This window comes from Pristis pectinata, chromosome 5 (genome assembly GCF_009764475.1).
Source record: "Pristis pectinata isolate sPriPec2 chromosome 5, sPriPec2.1.pri, whole genome shotgun sequence".
NCBI classification, from domain to species: domain Eukaryota; kingdom Metazoa; phylum Chordata; class Chondrichthyes; order Rhinopristiformes; family Pristidae; genus Pristis; species Pristis pectinata.
Window position 1 is genome coordinate 2,682,189 of NC_067409.1, and position 24,751 is coordinate 2,706,939.

A 24,751-nucleotide genomic window follows, 5' to 3' on the forward strand; every position below is an offset into this window, starting at 1 on the left:
GTGCTCAGCCCACAGGAGTGACCCTGAGCTTCTGTTGCCTGCCACTTTAATTCACCACTCCACTCCCACTTTGATCTTTCTGTCTGTGGCCTCCTGTTAAACAATGCCCAATGCAAGTTTGAGGAACAACACCTCAGAGAGTCATACAGCACAATCGGTCCATGCCGACCAAGATGCCCATCTGAGCCAGTCCCATTTGCCCACATTCAGTCCATATCCCTCGAAACCTTTCCTATCCACAGACCTGTCCAAGTGTCTTTTATATGTTGTTAATGTACCTGCCTCACCCACTTCCTCTGGCAGCTCGTTCCATACACCGACCATCCTCTGGGTGAAGAAGTTGCCTCTCAGGCTCCTATTAAATCTCTCCCCTCTCATCTTAAACCTATGCCTTCTAGTTCTTGATTCCCCAACCCTGGAAAAAGGACAATGTGCATTCACCCTGTCTATGCCCCTCATGATTTATACACCTCTATCAGATCACCCCTCATTCTCCTACGCTCCAATGAATAAAGTCCTAGCCTGCTCAACCTCTCTCCGTAACTCAGTCCCTCGAGTCCCAGCAACATCCTTGTAAATCTCCTCTGCACTCTTTCCAGCTTAATGGCATCTTTCCTACAGCAGGGGGACCAAAACTGGACACAAAATGTGGCCTCACCAGCATCTTGTACAACTGCAGCATAACATCCCAAATCCTACACTCAAGTGCCCTGACTGATGAAGGCCAGCGTGCCAAACGCCTTCTTCACCACCCTGTCTACCTGCGATGCCACTTTAGTGAACCATGTACTCGTACTCCCAGGTCCCTCTGCTCTACAACACTTCCCAGGGCCCTACTTTTCACTGTGAAATTCCTACCCTAATTTGTCTTCCCTAAATGCAACACATGGCACTTACCTGAATTAAACTTTATTTGCCACTCCTCGGCCCACTGACCCAGCTGCTCAAGATCTCCCTGTAATTCCTGAGAACCACCTTCACTGTTTACAACACCACCTAGTTTAGTGTCATCTGTAAACTTGCTAACCATCCCTTGTACATTCTCATAGATTGTTGATACAGATGACAAATAGCACCGAGCCCAGCACCGAGCCCTGGGGAACACCACTGGTCACTGGCCTCCAGTCCGAAAAACAACCTTCCACCATCCCCCTCTGCTTCCTGCCATCGAGCCAATTCTGTATCCAATTAGCCAGCGCTCCCTGGATCCCATGCAATTAACTTTCTACAGCAGCCTACCATGTGGTACCATATCAAAGGCCTTACTGAAGTCCATATAGACCACATCTACCATCCTGCCCTCATCAACCTTCTTGGTTACTTCTTCAAAAAACTCAATCAAATTCATGAGACCTGATCTCCCTCGCACAAAGCCATGCTGACTATCCCTAATCAAACCCTGTCCTTCCAAATGCAGGTATATATTATCTCTCAGAATCCCCTCAGTAACTTAGTTTGGGGTTGAAACTGGCTGCGGGGAGAGAACAGGGTAGTGGGATTAGTTTGGGGATTGATACAGGACTGTGGGTTGTGAGCAAGGCAGTGAAATTGTTTGGGCTTCAAGAGGGGGCTACAGGATTAGTTTGAGAATGATACAGGGCCATGGGGAGTGGATGAGGCAGGGGGATTTGGTTAGGATTACATTAGGAGAGAGCTGGCAGAGATGCGATAGACCAAAAGGCCTGCTGTACACTGGACACTTTCGAATGCATGCTTCAGATTATTGCTTGTACACCGGCCAAGAAGCCAGGCTCCAGTTCAGACCACTACAATGCTGGACCACTAAATAAAAAACACAACAATGCTGGAGGAACACAGCAGGCCAGGCAGCATCCGTGGAGAAAAGCAGGCGGTCAACGTTTCGGGTCAGGACCCTTCTTCAGGATTGAAGATAGGAAAAGGGGAAGCTCAATATATAGGAGGGAAAAGCAGAGCAATGATAGGTGGTGATAGGCGGGGTGGGCACAAGGTGGTGATAGGTAGATGCAGGTAAGAGATAGTGATGGGCAGGTGTGGGGGAGGAGGGGAGAGCAGATCCACTGGGGGATGGGTCAGAGGTATGGAGAAAAAACAAAGGGGCATAGAAAAAGAGAGATAGGCTGGGAGAGGGAAGAGAAAAAGCATGGTGGGGTGGGGGGTGGGGGGGGGTGGTGGGGAAAGGTCGTGGGGAGAATTCAATGTTCATGCCACTAGGCTGCAAGGTTCCAAGATGGAAAATGAGGAGTTGTTCCTCCAGTCTGAGCTTGGAATTCTCCCGGCAGTGGAGGAGGCCGAGGACTGACATATCAGTGATGGAGTGGGAGGGGGAGTTGAAGTGACCGGCAATGAGGAGATGCAGATCACGGTTACGGACAGAGCGCAGGTGTTCTGTGAAACAGTCACTTAGTCTGCGTTTGGTCTCACCAATGTAGAGGAGGCCACACTTGGAGCACCGAATGCAGTCGATGATATTAAGGGAGTTGCAGGTGAATCTCTGTCTCACCTGAAAGGACTGTTTGGGTCCCTGGATGGAGGTGATGAGGGTGGTGTAGGGGCAGGTGTTGAACCTATGGCGGGGGCAGTGGAAAGTTCCCGGGATGGGTGGGGGGGGGGGGGTGGGGAGAGGAGAGAACTAGGGAGTCGCGGAGAGAGCGGTCCCTGCGGAAGGCAGAAAGGGATGGGGAGGGGAAGGTATGCTTGGTGGTGGGGTCCCGTTGGAGATGGCGGAAGTGGCGGAGATTGATTCACCTGCACCTCCCTTAATATCATCGACTGCATTCGGTGCTCGGTGTGACCTCCTCTACACTGGGGAGACCGAACACAGACTAGGTGACCATTTCGCAGAACACCTGCACTCTGTCTGCCTTGTGCCCACCCCGCCTCCCCTCTTTTGTCCACCTATCACTGCTCTGCTTTTCTATCCTATATATTGGGCTTCCCCTTTCCCTATCTTCAGTCCTGAAGAAGGGTCCTGACCCGAAACGTTGACCGCCTGCTTTTCTCCGCGGATGCTGCCTGGCCTGCTGAGTTCCTCCAGCATCATCGTGTTTTACATCTAGATTCCAGCATCTGCAGTCCTTTGTTTCTCCACTACAACATAAATAAAGCTCACTGACCCGTGACCCCCAGCGCAGCACAGTGTCCTCACAGCTCTTCATGGCCACCTTCTTCCCCACGTTTAGATGCGTCTTGATGATTGTAAAGGAGTTCTCGATGTCCCGGCTGCAATCTTCGGCCGTCTGCTGGAAGATCTCTCGGACGCGGGACAGGCAGTCCTGCACTGCCTCCCGTACCTTTGCCTGGTCAGAGGCACTCTGAGGAGAGATGGTATATGTTCACACTGAAACACAACCAGGACAGGGCACTTACAATACACTGTGACTCTCACTCATCTCCAGCACCCTCCTCCTGCCATGCCAACTGCTCGCCACTGCCCTCCCCCACTCCCGCCGCACCCCTGGGCTGCATACCTGGGCTCTGCGATTGGTCAAGTAGTTGACGATGTGACTGACAAAGGTGGCCAGCTTGCGGATGACCACCTCAGTGCCGAGCGCTCGCCTTGCCAGGGTGATCCGATGGACGAATCTCTGCACTGCAGGAATCTCTACAGGAAACCAAAGGTAGAGGAACTGGCATCAGTCTCCCTGGATCAACTCTCCCAATCCAATACCCCAGAGTTTCACTCCACTCTTCAACCCTAAATAGCCTCATACTCCTTATTTTAAAATTAGACTGTTTTAGGATAATTTAATGTTGCAGCTGTACAAGTCATTGGTGAGACCTCACGGAATATTGTATACAGTCCGGGCCATCCCGTTAGAGGAAAGATGTCACTAAGCTGAAAAGAGTGCAAAGGAGATTTACGAGGATGTTGCCAGGACTCGAGGACCTGAGCTGGAGGGAGAGGGTGGCCAGGCTAGGACTTTATTCCTTGGAAGCGAAGGAGATTGGTGGGGGGGCGGGGTGGGTGACCTTATAGGGGTGTATAAAATCATGAGGCACAAGGATAGGTCTTTCTCCCAGGGAAGGGGAACTAAAAAGTAGAGGGCATAGGTTGAAGGTGAGAGGGGAAGATTTAAAAGGGACCTGAGGGGCAACATCTTCACTCAGAATGTGGTGCGTATATGGAACGAGCTGGTGAGACGGGTAAAATAACAACATTTAAAAGACATGTGGACAGGTAGCTGGTTAAGAGGGGTTGAGAGGGATATGGGCCAAACACAGGCAAACGGGACTGGCTCAGTTGGCAACTTGGCCGGCATGGAAGGGTTGGGCTGAAGAGCCTGTTTTCCATACTGTATAACTCTGTGGTTCTCCCACAAATGGCAATTGATGCTGAGCCAATTAAATGATCTTAAATCTGAGACAGATAAGATTTTTGTTATAGAAAGAGCCTGGGGAACTGGGGAAGAGATTGGTTCACGGATCAGCCTTAGCAGAAGAGACTCGAGGAGTTCCTGCTCCTCCTCCTCCTGTTCCACAGTGAAGCCTGGAGATCAGATCTACTACAAAATAGGAGCAGGAGTAGGCCACTCGGCCCCTCAAGCCTGCCCCACCATTCAATGTGATTGTGGCTGATCTATACTGGACTCGATTTCCTTCCATTGTGTAGTCAACAGGATCTTCGGGAAAATGAGACAAGGGATTCCCCCGAGCATGTCAGTGCTCTCAGGTAAGTGCCCCAGTTGTTCAAGGGCATATGATTGTACTGGCCTCAGTTCCCCTTTGTGCTAGGTTCACCATAGCCCTCAAATTCTTGATCTTTGAAATTATCTCCACCTTAAAGACATCTAATCATCTGGCCTCCACCATCCTTGGAGCAGAGAATTACAGAGATTCCCTACCCCCTGGGAGAAGAAGGTACCCTCTAACAGAGATCCAGGGTGTTCTACATTGAAGGTAGGGCAACTTTTAAATGGTTTCACTGGCAAAGTGGATCCCACCACCAGCAAGTCTAATTTTGGTTGGTTTATGTTACTCAAGGAAACAAAAGAGCCTTTTTTCTTCTTGTTGAAGAGTCAGGGAGCTTCCACAACCATCTAAAGAATCTAAAGAACCAAAGGGCGCCTGGGTTTAATTGGTCACCTGAACTAACCCAATCCCATTGTGAAAATCAAAATATCTGCAGATGCTGGAAATCTGAAATAAAAACAGACAATGCTGGAAACACTCAGCAGGTCAGGCAGCGCCTGTGGAGAGAGAAACAGGGTTAACATTTCAGATCAAAGACCTGTCGTCAGAACTGGGTCTTCGACCTGTAACGTTACCTCTGTGTCTCGTCCCACAGGTGTAGCCTGACCAGCTGAGCACTTCCAGCATTCTCTGTTTTTATTTTCCACTGCCTTTTGTACCCTGGAGAAGGGAATAAGGAGAAACAGGAATTAGCAAAACTGATAGTTAGACCCAAGGGTGCAGGGTGGAAACAGAAGCAATTGCTATTTGCCCTTGGGTAGAGCTGCACCTTGTGCCAGGAAAGAAAGGGAGGCTCACAAGAACCTCTGTTAATTAAATCTGAAATGCTTCTGAAAACTTTCATCAAATATTGTAAAATTAATCTGATTAACACTAACCTTGTAATACCAAAGGCAGGATGAGACGAGAGTAGGACCAATCAAGGAGACATTGATTAAATGAACATCGGGGAAATGACTGAATGAACAAAAGGTGTCTGTTTTGCTTGATCCTGGATGTACGTTATCAGTATATATAACAGGGGGAAACTGTGCTTGGGCCGAACAGTCCCTGAGACTTTCTGGGCTGACCTCCTGATTAGTACTGCGCAATAAAGCTTCTCTCTACTACTCCGGACTTCCTTGATTTTACTTTGACTAATACATACCCCCACCCACCCCGACCCCGCATACAAGTCTAGGTAAGGGTGACAGCCGCAAGGTCCAACCTGTGTCCTCGATGTTGTGGAACACCCGTGGGGGACCATCACGTTGAAGCTTGTCCCTCAGCTTCAGGTACTCAGTGGAGCTGACGGTGAACACAGGGAGCTGCGACTCCAGGTGGGGGTCTGGGCCAGAGCCTTCTGCCAGCAAAGGATACACCTCATGCACATCATCGTCATCATCCTCGTCCGCATCCTCGTCATCACTCTCCTCCTGCTCCTCATCAGAATCTGTATCTGCAGCCCTGGCCTGACATTTCAGATCCTAAACACACCAAAACAAGCCAACAGTTAGATCACTGGTAACTGGTTTATTATTGTCACTTGTACCGAGGTACAGTGAAAAGCTTGTCTTGCAAACCGATCGTACAGGTCAATTCATTACACAGTGCATCGAGGTAGTACAAGGGAAAACAATAACAGAATGCAGAATGGAGACACAAGAGATTCTGCAGTTTCTCCTGATGAAGGGTCTCGACCCAAAACATCCACTGTTCATTTCCCTCCACAGACGCTGCCTGACCTGCTGAGTTCCTCCAGCACTTTTTGTGTGTGTTGCTACAGAACGAGGAATAAACTGTTACAGAGTCCATCTTATCGTATTAGGGGACCATTCAATAGTCTTATAACAGCGGGGTAGAATTTGTCCTTGAGTCTGGTGATACATGCTTTCTTCTGCTCGGGGGAGGGGGGGAATGGAGGAGAAGTGAGGATGTCCATGGTGGGTGGGGGCTTCGATTATGTTGGCTGCTTTACCGAGGCAGCAGGAAGTGTAGACAGAGTCCATGGAGGGGAGGCTGGTTTCTGTGATGCGCTGAGCTGTGTCCACAACTCTCTGCAGTTTCTTGCAGTTCTGGGCAGAGCAGTTGCCGTACCAAGCCGTGATGCATCCGGATAGGATGCTTTCTATGGTGCATCAATAAAAGTTGATGAATGCCAAAGGGGACATTCCAAGTTACTTTGGCCTCCTGAGGAAGTAGAGGTGCTGGTGAGCTTTCTTGGCCGTGGCATCTACATGGTTGGACCAGGACAGGCTATCAGTGATGTTCAATCCTAGGAATGAAGCTCTCAACCCTCTCGACCTCATAACCTCTGGGGAATGGAGAGTAGGCTGGACAGTGACCATGGAGAGTGAACAGACACTGGGACAAGCCAGGGACTTTGTGGGGAGAGGTGGGGTGGTGGGGGGGGGCGCGATGGTGTGGGTTGTTAGGGGAAGGCCAGGAGGAGTCAAGCTAACACCCAGTGCAGGTGTCAGCTGCTGTGGAAAGAATCCTCCATTACTACTGTGCCTCAGTACCCCCCCCCCCCCCCAAAATGCTTCAGAGCCAATACAATAGTTTCTGAAGCACAGTCACTAATGTAATGCAGGAAACGTAGCAGCCAATCTGCACACAGCAATATTCCAGATAGAAAGTACTGCTGACAAACCTGCTTTAGCGATGGTGATTAAGATATTGATAATGGCCAGAGTAGATGCAGCCTCTACCACAAATGGAAGAGGAGGTGCCTGCTGTGGTTTGAGAGTTGGTGCACACTCCTTCCCTTGCTAACATAGGGCTACTGTGTGCTCCCAGTGCTTGCACTCGAGGTTCTCAATACCATCCTGACTATTCCTTCTACCCTCTGAGGGGTCATGTCCAGAGATTCCCAGGAATCATTGGGGGGGGGGCGCTACTTCTTCAAAGGAGGCTTTGAAAATGTTCTTGAATCTTCTTCTGTCTGCTTGGTAATCTCTCCCCTGGACAGAGCTTTAAACAGAGGGTGTAGTTTCCTTAACATGGCCTTTGGTCTGATCTCCATTCAGAGGATACCACATGCCACAGAGCGAGACTTCCTCAGTACTATACTTCTGACGTTGAGGCACTCCCTCTGCACTGTCCCCCTAATAATGCGGGACTCCCTCAGTGCCGTCCTTCTGGTAGTGTGGCTATTCCTCAGCACCTTCCCTCTGACAGTGTAGCACTCCCTCAGTACTGCCCCTCCCAAAGTGTGGACCTCCCATGACGACATCCCTGCAGCAGGATGACACTCCCTCAGCACCATCCCTTTGACAGCACGGTGCTCCCTCAACACTGCCCCTCTTGAAGAGCAGTGCTCCCTCAGAACCACCCCTTTTGTTTAATTATAAACGTTTATTCGCTAAAAGCACTACAAAAAGGACAACCAGTGTCAATACATGACATCTAATACAGAAGAGAAGAAACTAAGCAACGACAGAACTACAATAGATATAGCAAACCAATACTAACGAAACACACAAGCAACGTTACACCCGCTAACGCAACACTTCAAATAAGAATCACGCTCGTACCGCCCACGACACACGCGATCCCGAGGGGCCCACCGAGCGCGGAACTCAACCAGGGTGCCCGCGGAGACTGCGTGCTCCCTCTCCAAAGACACCCGCGCACGCATGTAAGCACGGAAGACGGGCAGGCAGGCGGACCGGCCGGAACCCTCGGCCGCCCGCCGCTGCGTCCCGTGGATGGCCAGCGTGGCCAGGCCCAGCAGGAGACCCACCAGGAGATCCTCCGCGCGCCCCTCCCCGCGCCGCACTGGGTGCCCGTAAACCAACAGCGTCGGGCTGAAGTGCAGCCAGAACTTGAGCAGCAGCCCCTTCAGATACGCAAAGAGGGGCTGCAACCCCTTGCACTCCACGTACATGTGGTACACTGTCTCCTCCCAGCCGCAGAAGTGACAGGCGGCTGGGATATCAGTGAACCGGCTCAGAAAACAGTTGCCCGGCACGGCCTGGTGCAGCACACTCCACCCCAGGTCCCCAATGTATAGCGGGAGGACTCCCGCGTAGACTCAGTACCATCCCTTTTTTTTGTATAAAATGTTTATTAGCTAAAAGCACTACAGAAGACTACAAATATCAAAAGTATACATCTAATACAGAAAGGATCATCTACAGAACTTCAGAGAGTTCTGTAAACTAACACCCGCGAAAACACACACACGTCACTACACCCGCTACCGCAACACTCAATACTTCATATCAAAATCATATTGGTGTCGTCCACAACACACGCGATCCCCTGAGGGGCCCACCAAGCGCAGAACTCGGCCAGGGCGCCTACGGAGACCGCGTGCTCCTGTTCCAAAGACACCCGCCTGCGTGCACGTAAGCACAGAAGACGGGCAGGCAGGCCGACCTGCCGGAACCCTCAGACGCCCGCTGCCGCGTCCCGTGGATGGCCATCGTGGCCAGGCCCAGCAGGAGACCCACCAGGAGATCCTCCGCGCGCCCCGCCCTGCGCCGCACCGGGTGCCCGTAAACCAACAGCGTCGGGCTGAAGTGCAACCAGAACTTAAGCAGCAGCCCCTTCAGATATGCAAAGAGGGGCTGCAACCTCTCGCACTCTGCGTACACGTGGTAGACCGTCTCCTCCCAGCCGCAGAAGCGACAGGCGGCTGGGGTGTCAGTGAACCGGCTCAGGAAACTGTTGCACGGCACCGCCCAGTGCAACACCCTCCAGCCCAGGTCGCCAATGTATAGCGGGAGGACTCCTGCGTAGACTCAGTACCACCCCTCCCACGACGTGGGACTCCCCCCAGCACTGTACTGCTACTGTCAGATCAGATTTTGCCAGTCACCCTCTGGAGACAAGAACCTCTGGGCCAGACCTCATGGGTTATTACTGTTACGGACTCAGTGAAAGTCCCTTTAAGATAGAGAGTGTGTGTGTATGTGTGTGTGGGGCGTGCTTACGTCAATAGAAGATAAAGGACGTAATGACGTTGTTGAAGAAGTTAGAAGAAGAAGAAGGAGGGAGAGAGAGAAGGGAGAGAGACACCAGCCTGCTTGTTTTCTCTATCGACGGATGAGAAACAATAACTGTGTTTGCCACTGAAATCCATGTATGGAAGTTGGAAGTAATCCGGTGGAGTTCACTTTGTTGCTGACCTGTAGAAGGAAACAGGTATTTGTGTGTGGACGACCACGATTCAGATGCTTTTCGGGGTGAGGGAGTCACTACCGAGTAAACACTGAAGTGTCGTTTGGGTTCCACCGTGGAACATTTGGATTTCGTATTTACTCTCTCTATGTTTCTCTACGTCTACGTCTTATCTTCAGACAACGGTGGTTGTTGAAGAAGCCCTTGCTCATGTTTCACCTTATGGCTTGCGGAACTGAACTTTAAGAGCCATTCCGGAACTGGGAGTTTTGGACTTTGTCACACACACACACACAAAGAGTTTAGGTTTGGGGTTAACGTTCAAGGTTTAACATTTTTGAATTCTAACATACTAACATTTTTACTTTTATTTTTCATATTATCATAAGTAGTGATTAATAAAATAATTTTTAACACTGAATCATGCTCAGTGTGTTTCTTTTGTTGCTGGTTCGTGACATTACATTAAAGCAGACAGACGGTGCAGAGGGAAATCTGTTCCATGCCTCAGCTCCTCAATCTTGACACTCACCTGCAGTCCCCTCTTGAAATTCAGGCGAATCTTTTGCTTACAGAAGAAATTTCGAGCCCTGATGGAGTTCAGGGAGAGTTCTCTCTGCTTCACACTTTTTTCACGATGGAGATCAATTAACTAAGAGGAAGAGAGAAAAATGACATAAAATTTCAGAACTTTAGGATAAAACCATCCCGCTAACCACAGCTGGCTGAAAGAAACACCACAGACGAAGGGTCTCGACCTGAATCGTTGACCGTCCATTTCCCACCACAGATGCTGCCTGACCCGCTGAGCTCCCCCAGCAGCTCAATTTTTTGCCAGACTCCTCCACCTCCCCCAGTCCGTCATCACCATCAGGGAGTGTGGAGTGGACCCCAATCTGGTGCTTTCATTGAGAGATTGTGAGGTAGGTATTTGACCAAGTGATTATTAGTAGAAATTGGCAACATCGAAGTCCCTGGGACCGTGGCAAGTTGGATGCACGGTAGTGTAGTGGTTAGTGTAACGCTATTACAGCACCAGAGACCCGGGTTCAATTCCCGCCGCTGTCTGTAAGGAGTTTGTACGTTCTCCCTGTGTCTGCGTGGGTTTCCTCCGGGTGCTCCGGTTTCCTCCCACGTTCCAAAGACGTACGGGTTAGGAAGTTATGGGGATGCTATGTTGGTCCTGGAAGCGTGGCGACACTTGCGGGCTGCCCCCCAAATCACTACGCAAAAAGATGTATTTCACTGTGTGTTTCGATGTACATGTGACTAATAAAGATTTTATGCTACTCGGGAAGTGATGGTGAACAGGTATTTTCAGACTGGAGGGAAGTGTGCAGACATGATTTTGCTGAGCTGGGTTTGGGCTGCTGCACTCTTTGATAGATCACGACCTGGTCTTGGGGATCCCAGCTCACCTTCAAGTTTGAAAAGGGCACAGAACTCACAGACACTTGCGGGCTGTCCCCAGAACACTCTACGCAAAAGATACATTTCACTGTGTGTTTCGATGTACATGTGACTAATAGAGATATCTTACTTTATCAGTAGTGAAGGGAAGTTACAGACTTCAGGAGGGGACTGACTGCCAAAACAGGCAGGGCAAAAGCATCTGTAGGAAAGAAACAACTAACACTGCAGTTTGTCAGAAATAACAGATGTTTCTTTTTTCTATTAGATCCTGTTTGACTCGCTGATTTTTGCATCTTCCTGTTTTTCCTTTACGCAGAGGAAAATAAAGTGAGCTTTCAGTAGCAGAGGAAGTGAGGGAGGAACAGGTAGAACCTGGATTCACGCTGATCACTACAAACAAGATTTACGAGGATGTTACTGGGACTCAAGGGACTGAGTTATAGGGAGAGGTTGGACAGGCTGGGACTTTACTCCTTGGAACGTGGTAGACTGAGGGGTGATCTCATAGAGGTATATAAAATCATGGGGCATAGATAGGGGAGTGGCCTTTTTGTCCCCAAGGTTAGGGAATCGAAATCTAGAGGACATAGATTTGAGGTTAGAGGTGAAAGGTTTTAATAAGAACCTGAGGGGGCAACTTTTTTTTTTACACAGTGGGTGGTGGACATATGGAACCAGCTGCCAGAGGGAGTGGGTGAGGCAGGTACATCAGATACGTTTAAGAAGTATGTGGACAGGTATATGGATGACAGGAGTTTAGAGGGATAGGGGCCAAGTGCTGGGAGATGGGATTAGCTTGAATATACACCTTACCCAGCGAGGACAGGTATGGGCCTTCTTCCATGCTGTACAACTCTATGACTACATTCTTAGAGAACACAAATAATTAGATCAAATATAGTTCCCCCATCATAGAACTATGGTTAGTCCACCTAATCATAGTCCTGTTGCCTCTTCCTTAATAATGGATTCAGTATTTTCCCAATGAGGCTAGCTGGTCTGGAGACTCCCTGGTTTCTTTCTCCCTCCTTTCACTGAGTGACCTCTGACGAGAGGGTGAAGTACAAGAGGTCACAGGTTTGGGGCAGAGGCTTGGACAAAATAGCAACAATGACAGAAACACTCACCTCCATTTCCAGCTGCTTGATAGCCAGTTCCAGCTGTTTGGCTCTTTCTCCATTCTACATAAGAGAGAGAGAAAAACTATTATTGCAGGAATTCTTGTAGATAAATAAATGTCCCACAAGAGAGGGTGAGGGTCTGACGGTCTGAGCTGGCCAGCGTCCCCCTGCTCTAATGTAGAAGTGTAGATTCGAGGGGGCACAGTAGACACTCAGTGCCAGTTTGAGAGTATCCTGGTTACCTGATTGCTGGATTGTATCCATTCCAGCTCTGATCTCCAGGCCTTTCGGTCAACTTGTCGCTGTTCAATCTGATCCCTTAGCTTGGCAATCTCAGCTTCCAGAGGGCTGCACTCATCGTTCATAGACAGGGCACTGGAAGAAAGGAAACCACGTCACCCAGCAGCAAGCTTGAGAGTCAACCACCTGCCACACCCTTAAAGCCCAGGGCCCTGAGCGACACCATAGAGTCACACAGCACGGAAACAGGCCCTTCGGCCCAAATGGTCCATGCTGACCAAGATTCCCATCTAAGCCAGTCCCATTTGCCTGGGTTTGCCCATATCCCTCTAAACCTTTCCTATCTGTGTAACTATCCAAATACTTTTTAAATGTTGTTAATGTACCTGCCTCAACCACTTCCTCTGGTAGCTCATTCCATGTACAGACCACCCTCTGGGTGAAAAAGTTGCCCCTCAGGTTCCTATTAAATCTCTCCCCTCTCACCTTAAACCTAAGCCCTCTAGTTCTTGATCCCCAACCCTGGGAAAAAGACTGTGTGCATTCACCCTATCTATGCCCCTCATGATTTTATATACCTCTACAAGATCACCCCTCATTTTCCTAAGCTCCAGTGATCTAAGTCCCAACCTGCTCAACCTTTCTCCATAACTCAGTCCCTCGAATTCCGGCAACATTCTCGTAAATCTCCCCTGCACTCTTTCCAGCTTAATGGCATCTTTCCTACAGCAGGGTGACCAAAACTGGACACATCATTCCAAATGCAGCGTCACCAACGTCTTCTATGACTTCCCACTTTCCTCAAACCTCCCTTTACAATCCATCCACAGTTTCCCTCCTTCCCTATCACTATTTCTCCTGAATTTCCACTGACACTGGGTGACAGCGTTACTTTTGTTCATTCATAAGAATGTTGTTGGCAATGCCAGCATTTACCTTCCGTCCCTAACGGCTGAACTGAGGAGAGAGTTAAGAATTGACCACACTAGTGGATCAGTGGTCACGTATAGGCCAGACGCAGGAAGAATGGCAGAACTGCATTTAGTTACTTGAACTGAAATTCCCCAGTTGCTATGCTGGGACCTGAAGTCTGGCTTCTGGTTCAAATTGCCCACAACTTTGGCTGCTATTAACTTAATCTATTAACTTTATCCCCATCCTACTGCTCCTCTTCTGGGGGGGGTTCCACAACCAAGGTTTATTAAATCCAGTCAAGGTGTGACCTAAGTGAATTGGTAGGATAGGGGCCGAAGAGCACCTTCTTCCCACATGTCCGTGCCCCAGTCCCCTAACTGCCCCACCCCATCTAACTGCCCCACCCTCTCTCTGACTAATTTTGTCCCAAGAATAAGAGCTGTGCCTGCATCCACCTGTACCCCATGCTCAGGAATTCACTCCAGATTGCCCATGCCCTTCCTCATTAGTCCTCTTAGAACCACCACAAACCCCACCCCCCCCCCAACACACACACACACACACAGAAATACACATACACACAGAAACACACACACACGCACAGACACAGATACACACACAGACACAGATACACACACCATAGAACACTACAACACAGAAAACAGGCCATTCTGCCCTTCTAGTCTGTGCCGAAAGTTTTCCTCTAGTCCCATTTACCTGCACCCAGTCCATAACCCTCCAGACCTCTCCCGTCCATGTATCTGTCCAATTTATTCTTAAAACTCAAGAATGAGCCCACATTTACTACATCAGATGGCAGCTCGTTCCACATTCCCACCACTCTCTGAGTGAAGAAATTCCCCCTAAAGCTGTCCTCTTTCACCCTAAAGCCATGTCCTCTTGTACTTATCACTCCTAATCTAGGTGGAAAGAGCCTACTCACTTTAACTCTGTCTATACCCCTCATCATTTTGTAAACCTCTATCAAATCTCTCCTCATTCTTCTACGCTCCAAGGAATAAAGTCCTAACCTGTTCAATCTTTCCCTGTAACTCAACTCCTGAAGACCCGGCAACATTCTAGTAAATCTCCTCTGTACTCTTTCAATCTTACTGATATCCTTCCTATAGTTAGGTGACCAGAACTGCACACAATACTCCAAATTTGGCCTCACCAACGTCTCATACAACCTCACCATAACATCCCAACTCCTGTACTCAATACTTTGATTTATAAATGCCAGGATGCCAAAAGCTGCCTTTACAACCCTGTCTACCTGTGACTCTACTTTCAGGGAATTATGTATCTGAACTCCCAGATCCCTTTGTTCCTCCGCACTCCTCAGTGCCCTACCATTTACTGTGTATGTCCTACCTGGATTTGTCCTTCCAAAATGCAACACCTCACACTTGTCTGCATTAAATTCCATCTGCCATTTTCTGGTCCATTCTTCCAGTTGGTTCAGATCCCTCTGCAAGCTTTGAAAGCCTTCCTCGCTGTCCACAACGCCTCCAATCTTAGTGTCATCAGCAAACTTGCTGATCCAATTTACCACATTATCATCTAGATCATTGATATAGACAAGAAACAACAATGGCCCCAGCACAGATCCCTGAGGCACACCACTAGTCATAGGCCTCCAGTCTGAGAAACAACCATCCACAACCACTCTCTGTCTTCTCCCACACAGCCAATTTCCAATCCAGTTTACAACCTCTCCATGGATACCCATTGACTGAACCTTCTGAACTAACCTCCCACACAGAAACACACACACACACACACACACACACACACACACACACACACACACACACACACACACACACACACAAGCACTTGGTCCTGACTGTCCTCTAGCTGAGACCTGCCCCTGACCGTACCTCATGATCTCGGTGACATTGTGCGAGTCGGTCTTGGTGCAGATGAAGGCGATGCGGCCAAACTGACCGTCCATCAGCAACTGCCTCCGGAGACTCTCGTCCAGTGTCTCCTTGGCCGTCTTGTCATCCACCGCTCGGGTAACGTTGGCCACAATCCACACTGCATCACACGTCTTCAGGTACTGAGCACAAGAGACGCACAACAGAGTCATGGTCAGTCCTTGGTCACCACCTTCAACCCTCACCCCCAAAAAAGATGTTTCAGGTACTTGACCTTTCACCTGACAGATGAACGCACAAACAGCTCAGCCCCTCCCAAGGAAGGAACACAAGGTATAGGAGCAGGAGAGGCCACTTGGGCCCTCAAGCCTGCTCCGCCATTCATTGTGTCTGATCTGCCTCGTCATTTCCCTGCCCCATCCCCATACCCCTTGATTCCTAAAATAGCTAGAAAGCCAAGTCAGCTTTGTCTGCAATGATTGCGTCTCCACAGTCCTCTGTGGAGAATTCCAAACTTTCACCACCCTCTGAGTGAAGAAGTTTCTCATTTCAGTTCTAAATAGCCTTTCCTTTATTTTGACACTGTGACCCTGTAGTAAGAATCCTGAAACGACGGCCAGAGAGCGCAAGGAACGGTTGCTGGGATCAAATGTGTGTGTGAGTGGGGGGGAGGGTGACCTGGGTGCTCGGTAACCAAGGTATTGTCTCTGCAGACATGAGCCTGCAGTGCCCAAGGCAATGGTCACATGATGGGTCGACCTGGACAAAGGGTCGACCCAGGTGGGGGCAGACAGAAGTGACCAGGGTATAAAGGAGTGAGCACACCGGTGGTGAGGTCTCTTGGATCTGGGCTCACCACAGGTTAGGTCGCGGCTGACACTGTGGACCAATTGGAATGGGGCGCTGCAGTTAAACGGGCTCAGGCGCGCTCCCGAGATAAGTACCACTTGTTGTAACTTAGCAATAAAGTGTGTTGTGTGCAGCACCGTGTATGCAAGGCTTATTTCCATCGGATCTGCAAACTATCCTGCTTAACTCTGGCACAACGGACTCCTGGTTCTAGACTCAGCAGGTGGGAGAAACATCCTCCCCATATTTATTCTGTTGGGCCACTAAGAATTCTGTCATCCCTCGAGCTGACTCAATCCCTTCACACCATTCCAGGAACTAATCTGGTGAAGCTTCGCAACATTGCCTTTGTAATAAAAATATCTTTTTTTAAGGTAATAAGACCTAAACTGTACACAGTGTCCATGTGTGGTCTCAGCAAGACCTTACACAATTGTAACAAGACACCTTTGCCCTTGTACTTAAATCATTTTGCACTAAAGGCCAATGTATCATTTGCCTTCCTAATTACCTGCCGCACTTGCATGTTAGCCTGTCCAAGGACTCCAAGGTCCCTTTAAACATTTCCCAGTCTCTCATCATTTAAAAAGCTAGCATTTCTATTTTTCCTCTACCAAAGTGAAAAATCTCTTATTTCTCCACCCCACCTGCCAGGTTGTTGCCCACTCTCTCAACTTGTTTACATCTCCTTTTAGCCTCTTTGCTTTCTCTTCACTTAATTTTGTGACATTGGCAGCCTTGGAGATATTACAGCAGCCAAACCGTTGACATGGGCCCAAGAGCATCGCGGCTTGGTACGGCAACTGCTCTGCCCGTGACCACAAGAAACTGCAGAGAGTTGTGGACACAGCCCAGCACATCACGGACACCAGCCTCCCCTCCATGGACTGTCTACACTTCTCACTGCCTCAGTAAAGCAGCCGGCATAATCAAAGACCCCACCTCAGACATTCTCTCTTCTCCCCACTCTCACTGGGCAGAAGATCCAAAAGCCTTGCACCTTATTGTCTGCCTGCACTGCACTTTCTCTATAACCTGTAACACTTTATTCTGCATTCTGTTATTGTTTTCCCCAATCCCCAACAAACTAATTTACCAGCTAGGCCAACTATTATGTTGTGACAAAGGGTCTGACCTGAAACGTTAACTCTGTTTCTCTTTACAGAGCTGCTACCTGACCTGCAGGGTGTTTCCAGTATAGAGTCATAGACACAGCTCACAAACAGACCCTTCAGCACACTGACCATCAATCACCCACTTACACCAACCATACATTCGTCCAATTTCATTCCTCCCACATTCTCAGCAACTCCCCCACACTAGGGGTATTCACAGTGGTAAATTAGCCTACCAACAACACAGGAGGAAACCGGAGCACCAGGAAGAAACCCGCACGGTCACAGAGAGAATATAAACTCCACACAGACAGGACCCGAGGTCAGGATTGGACCTGGGTCTCCGGCTACTTGCCGTGTCACTGTGCTGCCTCAGAGGTTTCTGGTTTTGTTTCAGAATTCCAGCATCTGTGTTATTTTTTAATATCTACTCTTTGTTTTCTATTAACCAATCATTAATCTATGCCAGTACAATACCCTCAACTCCACCTGCTCTAACCTTGTTCACCAACCTCCTGTGGAGGATCTTATCTAAAACCTTCTGGAAATCCAAATTCCCCACATCTTCTGGTTCCCCCTCAACAACACGTTGCAGCTGTACAATACTTCCGTCGGGCCACATCTGGAGTGCTGTGTGCAGTTCTGGTCGCCCCATTACAGGAAGGATGTGCAGGCTTCAAAGAGGGTGCAGAAGAGATTCAGCAAGATGCTGCCTGGATTAGAGGGCATGAGCTGTAAAGAGAGGTTGGACAGACTTGGGTTGTTTTCTCTGGAGCAGCGGAGGCTGAGGGGTGACTTAAAAGAAGCATAAAATTATTAGCGGTCGAGATAGGGTGGACGGTCAGAGTCTATTCCTCAGAGTGGAAATGTCAAACACTAGAGGGCATAGGTTTAGGTGAATGGGGGAAAGTATAAAGGTGAGTGCGGAACACACTCAAAATGCTGGAGGAACTCAGCAGGTCAGGCAGCATCTATGGAGGGAAATAAGCAGTCGACGTTTAGGGTCGAGACCCTTCATCAGGACTGGAAAGGAAGAGGGCAGAAGGTAGAATAAAAAGGGAGGGGGAGGAGCACAGGCTGGCAGGTGATAGGTGAGGGGGGGACTGGAAAGGAAGAGGGCAGAAGGTAGAATAAAACTTTGTTTATTTCCCTCCATAGGTGCTGCCTGACCTGCTGAGTTCCTCCAGCACTTTGTGTGTGTTGCTCCAGATACCAGCATCTGTAGAATCGCTTGTGACTCCAAAGATTTATGAGGCAAGTTTTTGTACAAAGAGCGGTGGGTGTCTTGAACATGCTGTCGGGGTAATGGTGGAAGCAGATATAGAGTCATCGAGTGCTACAGCACAGAAACAGGCCCTTCAGCCCATCTAGTCCATGCCAGCCTGGTTTTCTGCCTAGTCCCATCTACCTGCACCCAGACCATAGCCCTCCAAACCTCTCTCATTCACATACCTATCCAAACTCGTCTTAAACATTACCATTGAACCCCCATCCACCACTTCCGCTGGCAGCTTGTTCCACACTCGCACCACCCTCTGAGTGAAGAAGTTTCCCCTCAGATTCCCCTTAAATATTTCACCTTTCACCCTAAACCTATGTCCTCAAGTTCTAGTCTCACCCAACCTGAGGGGAAAAAGCCTGCATGCATTCACCCTATCTACACCCCTCATAATTTTGTATACCTCTATAAGATCTCCCCTCATTCTCCTGTGCTCCAGGGAATAAATTCCTAACCTATTCAACCTTTCCCTATAACTCAGGTTCTCAAGTCCCGGCAACATCCGTGTAAATTTTCTCTGCACTCTTTCAAGCTTATTGATATCTTTCCTGTAGGTAGGTGACCAGAACGGCACACAACACTCTAAGTTCGGCCTCCCCAACGTCTTGTGTAACTTCAACACAACATCCCAACTCCTGTACTCAGTGCCCTGATTTATGAAGGCCAATGTGCCAAAAGCTCCTTTTATGACCCTATCTACCTGTGATGCCACTTTCAAGAGATTATGGATCAGTATTCCCAGGTCCCTCTGTTCTACCGCACACCTCAGAGCCCTACCATTCACTGTGTAAGTCTTACCCTGGTTTGTCCTCCCAAAGTGCATCACCTCACACGTGTCTGCATTAAATTCCATCTGCCATTTTCCAGCCCATTTTCCCAGCTGGTGCAGATCACGCTGCAAGCTTTGACAGCCTTCCTCGCTGTCCACTACACCCCCGATCTTGGTGTCATCCGCAAATTTGCTGATCCAGTTTACCACATTATCATCTAAATCATATAGATGATAAACAACAACAGACCCAGCACCGACCCCTGCGACACACCACTAGTCACAGGCCTCCAGTCAGGAGACAACCATCTGCTACTGCTCTCTGGCTTCTCCCGCTAAGCCAACGTTGAATCCAATTGACTACTTCATCCTGAATGCCAAGTAACTTAACCTTCTGGAGCAGCCTCCCATGTGGGACTTTGTCAAAGGCCTTGCTACAGTCCATGTAGACAACGTCCACCGCCTTTCCCTCATCAACCTTCCTGGTAACCTCCTCAAAGAACTCTATAAGATTGGTTAGACATGACCTGCCACGCACAAAGCCATGTTAACTATCCCTAATCAGGCCCAAATACTTATATATCCTGTCCCTCAGAATACCTTCCAATAATCTACCCACGACTGACGTCAGGCTCACTGGCCTATAATTTCCCAGCTTATTCTTAGAGCCTTTCTTAAACAGCGGAACAACATTAACTATCCTCCAGTCCTCCGGCACCTCACCCGTGGCTAAGGACATCCTAAATATCTCTGCTGGGGCCCTTGCAATTTCTGCACTAGCCTCCCACAAGGTCTGAGGGGACACCTCGTCAGGCCCTGGGGATTTATCCACCCTAATTCACCTCAAGACAGCAAGCACCTCCTCTTCCGTAATCCGGATACAGTCCATGACCTATTTTTCCTCAGCTCTATAGACTGTGTCTGTCTCTCGAGTAAACACAGATGTAAAAATTCATTTAAGACCCCCCCATCTCATTCGGTCCCACACATAGATGACATGCTGATCTTCAAGAAGACCAGTTTTGTCCCTCACTATCCTTTTGCTCTTGTGATAGCAATGTTTAAGAAACATTTAGACAGAGACATGAACAGGTTGGGAACAGGGGGATACAGACCACGTGCAGGCTGATTGGATTAGTTACATTGGCATCATAGTTGGCACCATAGAAGGGCCTGTTCCTGTGCTGTACTGACGATGCTGGAGGAGCTCAGCAGGCCAGGCAGCTGAGACGTTGACCGCCTGCTTTTCTCCACGGATGCTGCCTGACCTGCTGAGTTCCTCCAGCATCATCGTGTTTCTCATCTAGATTCCAGCATCCGCAGTCCTTTGTTTCTCCTGTGCTGTACCGTTCTATGTCCTAACTCCAACAGATTAGTCAAACATGATTTCCCTTTTATAAGTCCATGCTGACTCTGCTCAACCACATTATTATTTTCTAAACGATACCTAAATTTTCTAAATTTACCTGTACGACCTCAATGCACTCTGTACTAACTCAATGTATCTACACCGTGTAATGAATTGATCTGTACGAACAGTATGCAAGACAAGTTTTTCACTGTACCTCAGTACATGACAATAATAAACCAATACCAATAAATGTCCTGACATAATTTTACAGATTCCAGCATTTTATTGACCACCAATGGCAGCAAAACAATTCACCACTTCCCTGGTTTCTCTTTCCCTCCTTTCTTAAGTAGTGGGGCTACACTTGTACCAATCTGTTGGAATTATTCCAGAATCTATAGAACCTTAGAAGCTGATAACCAGAGAATCTGCTATTTCCATGGCCACCTCTTTCAAAACCTTGGGATGTAGATCATCAGGTCCTTGGGATTTATCGGTTTTCAGGGTCACCACCTTCTCCTGTAGTTTTTTTTAAACTTTTACTAATTTCTTTTCCTTCCCCACTTGCACTGGACACTTGGTTCCACAGTATTGCTGCGGATGACACCACTGTTGGTAAAATTTCAGCTGGTGATGAGGAGGCGTACAGGAGTGAGATAGGTCGGCTGGTTGAGTGGTGTCACAACAACAATCTCGCACTCAACATCAGCAAGACCAAGGAATTGATTGTGGACTTCAGGAAGGGGAAGTCGGGAGAACACACACCAGTCCTCGTTGAGGGGTCAGCGGTGGAAAGGGTGGGCAGCTTCAAGTTCCTTGGTGTTAACATCTCAGAGGGTCTATCCTGGGCCCAACATATTGATGTAATCATGAAGGAGGCACGCCAGTGGCTCTGCTTCGTTAGGAGTTTGAGGAGATTTGGTGTGTCACCAAAGACACTTGCAAATTTCTACAGATGTACGGTGGAGAGCATTCTGACTGGTTGCATCACCGCCTGGTATGGAGGCTCCAGTGCACAGGATCAAAAGAGGCTGCAGAGGGTTTTCGACTCAGCCAGCTCCATCACGGGCACAGCCCTCCCCACCATCGAGGACATCTTCAGGAGGTGGTGCCTCACTAAGGACCCTCACCATCCAGGACATGCCCTCTTCACATTACTACCATCGGGGAGGAGGTACAGGAGCCTGAAGACCCACATTCAATGATTCAGGAACAGCTTCTTCCCCTCCACCATCAGATTTCTGAACAGTCCATGAACCCATGAACACTACCTCGTTATTCCTCTTTTGCACTGTTTATTTACTTTTGTAACTTATAGTAGTTTTCATGTCTTTATGTCTTGCACTGTACTGCTGCCACAAAACAACACATTTCACGGCATCTGTCAGTGATAATGAACCTGATTCTGATTTTCTGTTTCTTCTTCCACGAACACAAACACAAACACAAAGTACGTGCTCAGTTCCTCAGCCTTTTCTTCATTCCCCATTACAGATTCTCTCAGCTCAGACTCAACATAATCAGGTCCATACCTGACTACCTACAGGTGGAAGCAATGGCACGGAAATACTAGCTGTGGGGCCAGATGCCAATCACTGCAGCCCTGACCACACAGTGGCCACCATCAAATAAGCAGCTGGTAAGCAAAACCCTCCAACAGCTGTGGAGACACCAGAGACCACAGTTGCTGGAACCTGGAGCAACACATAAAATGCTGGAGGAACTCAGTGGGCCAGGCAGCATCTGTGGAGGGAAGTGGACAGTCGACGTTTTGAGTCATCTGGACTGAACAATAGAGGGGAGATAGCCGGTATAAAGAGGTGAGGGGAAGGGGTGGAGCAAATGCATTGAGAGGCTGGTCATGGCACGTATTAACTCCAGTCTCCAAACAACCTTGACCCACTGCAATTCGCCTATCACCGTAACAGGTCTACAGTGGACGCCATCTCCCTGGCCCTACACTCATCTCTGGAGCATCTGGACAGTAACAACACCTACATTACACTATTGTCTGCTGACTACAGCTCCACCTTCAATACTATAATTCCAAGTAAACTCATCACTAAACTCCAAGACCTGAGACTCAGCAACTGTCTATGTAATTGGATCCTTGACTTTCTGACCAACAGACCGCAATCAGTGAGGATAGGCAGCAACACCTCCGGCACGATTATTCTCAACACTGGTGCCCCACACGGCTACGTCCTCAGCCCTCTACTCTACTCCCTATACACTCATGACCGTGTGGCCAGATTCTGCTCTAGCTCCATCTACAAGTTTGCAGGTGATACCACCGTTGTAGGCCGTATCTCAAACAGCGATGACTCAGAGTACAGGAAGGAGATAGAGAGCTTAGTGGAATGGTGTCATGACAACAACCTTTCCCTCAATGTCAGCAAAACAAAAGAGCCGGTCATTGACTTCAGGAAAGGGGGCGGTGTACATGAACCTGTCTACATCAATGGTGCTGAGGTCGAGAGGGTTGAGAGCTTCAAGTTCCTAGGAGTGGACATCACCAATAGCCTGTCCTGGTCCAACCATGTAGATGCCATAGCCAAGAAAGCTCACTAGCGCCTTTACTTCCTCAGGAGGCTAAAGAAATTTGGCATGTCCCCTTTGACACTCACCAATTTTTATCGATGCACCATAGAAAGCATCCTATCTGGTTGCAACACAGCTTGGTACGGCAACTGCTCTGCCCAGGACCACAAGAAACTGCAGAGAGTTGTGGACACAGCCCAGCACATCACGGAAACCAGCCTCCCCTCCATGGACTCTTTCTATACCTCTAACTGCCTTGGTGAAGCAGCCAACATAATCAAAGACCCCACCCACCCACCCAGATCATTCTCCCTTCTCTCCTCTCTTCAGGCAGAAGATACAGGAGCCCGACGGCACATACCACCAGGCTCAAGGACAGCTTCTATCCCATGGTGATAAGACTATTGAATGGTTCCCTTATACAATGAGAACATAGAACATAGAACAATTACAGCACAATTCAGGCCCTTCGGCCCACAAAGCTGTGCCGAACATGTCCCTACCCTAGAAATTACTAGGCTTACCCATAGCCCTCTATTTTACTCAGCTCCATGTACCTATCTAACAGTCTCTTAAAAGATCCTATCGTATCCGCCTCCACCACCATTTCTGGCAGCCCATTCCATGCACTCACCACTCTCTGAGTAAAAAACTTACCCCTGACATCTCCTCTATATCTACTCCCCAGCACCTTAAACCTATGTCCTCTTGTGGCCACCATTTCAGCCCTGGGGAAAAGCCTCTGACTATCTACCCGATCAATACCTCTCATCATCTTATACACCTCAATCAGGTCCCCCCTCATCCTCCGTCTCCCCAAGGAGAAAAGGCCGAGTTCCCTCAACCTGCTTTCATAAGGCATGCTCCGCATTCCAGGCAGCATCCCTGTAGATCTCCTCTGCACCCTCTCTATGGCTTCCACATCTTTCCTGTAGTGAGGCGACCAGAACTGAGCACAGTACTCCAAGTGGGGTCTGACCAGGGTCCTATATAGCTGCAACAATACCTCACGGCTCCTAAATTCAATTCCCCGATTGATGAAGGATAATACACCATATGACTTCTTAACCACAGAGTCAACTTGCGCAGCCGCTTTGAGCATCCTATGGACTCGGACCCCAAGATCCCTCTGATCCTCCACACTGCCAAGAGTCCTAGCATTAATCCTATATTCCGCCAACATAGTTGACCTATGTTGGACTCTTGATCTCACAATCTACCTTGTTTGACCTTGCACTTATTGTCTACTGCAATGCACTTCCCTGTAGCTGTGACACTTTACTCTGTATGCTGTTATTGTTTTACCCTGTACTACTTCAATGCACAGTGTCATGAATTGACTTGTACGATCGGTATGCAAGACAAGTTTTTCACCGGACCTCGGCACACGACAATAATAAACCAATACCAGTACCAAATGCTGGCAGGTGATAGGTGGATCTAGGTGAGAAGGGGTGGTCAGCAGATGGAGGAGGGGAGAGAGGAAGTAGCGACAGAG

At 48.8% G+C, this 24,751-nt stretch overlaps 1 protein-coding gene across 10 annotated transcripts in view; it reads right to left on the reverse strand.

Moving 5' to 3' along the window:
- Window positions 1–24,751, reverse strand: part of LOC127570897 (uncharacterized) — a 111,729-nt gene that overhangs the window by 39,688 nt on the left and 47,290 nt on the right. For 9 of the 10 annotated variants that reach the window (XM_052016808.1, XM_052016805.1, XM_052016806.1 and 6 more), the window contains 7 exons: window positions 15,350–15,531; window positions 12,554–12,686; window positions 12,318–12,371; window positions 10,310–10,429; window positions 5,879–6,137; window positions 3,450–3,583; window positions 3,096–3,293 (listed from right to left, as the gene is read on the reverse strand). In XM_052016808.1, coding sequence (XP_051872768.1) covers window positions 3,096–3,293; window positions 3,450–3,583; window positions 5,879–6,137; window positions 10,310–10,429; window positions 12,318–12,371; window positions 12,554–12,686; window positions 15,350–15,531 — 1,080 coding nt within the window. Of the gene's footprint in view, window positions 1–3,095; window positions 3,294–3,449; window positions 3,584–5,246; window positions 5,332–5,878; window positions 6,138–10,309; window positions 10,430–12,317; window positions 12,372–12,553; window positions 12,687–15,349; window positions 15,532–24,751 lie in introns of those variants that run through there. The other variant, XR_007956420.1, reaches the window with a different exon arrangement.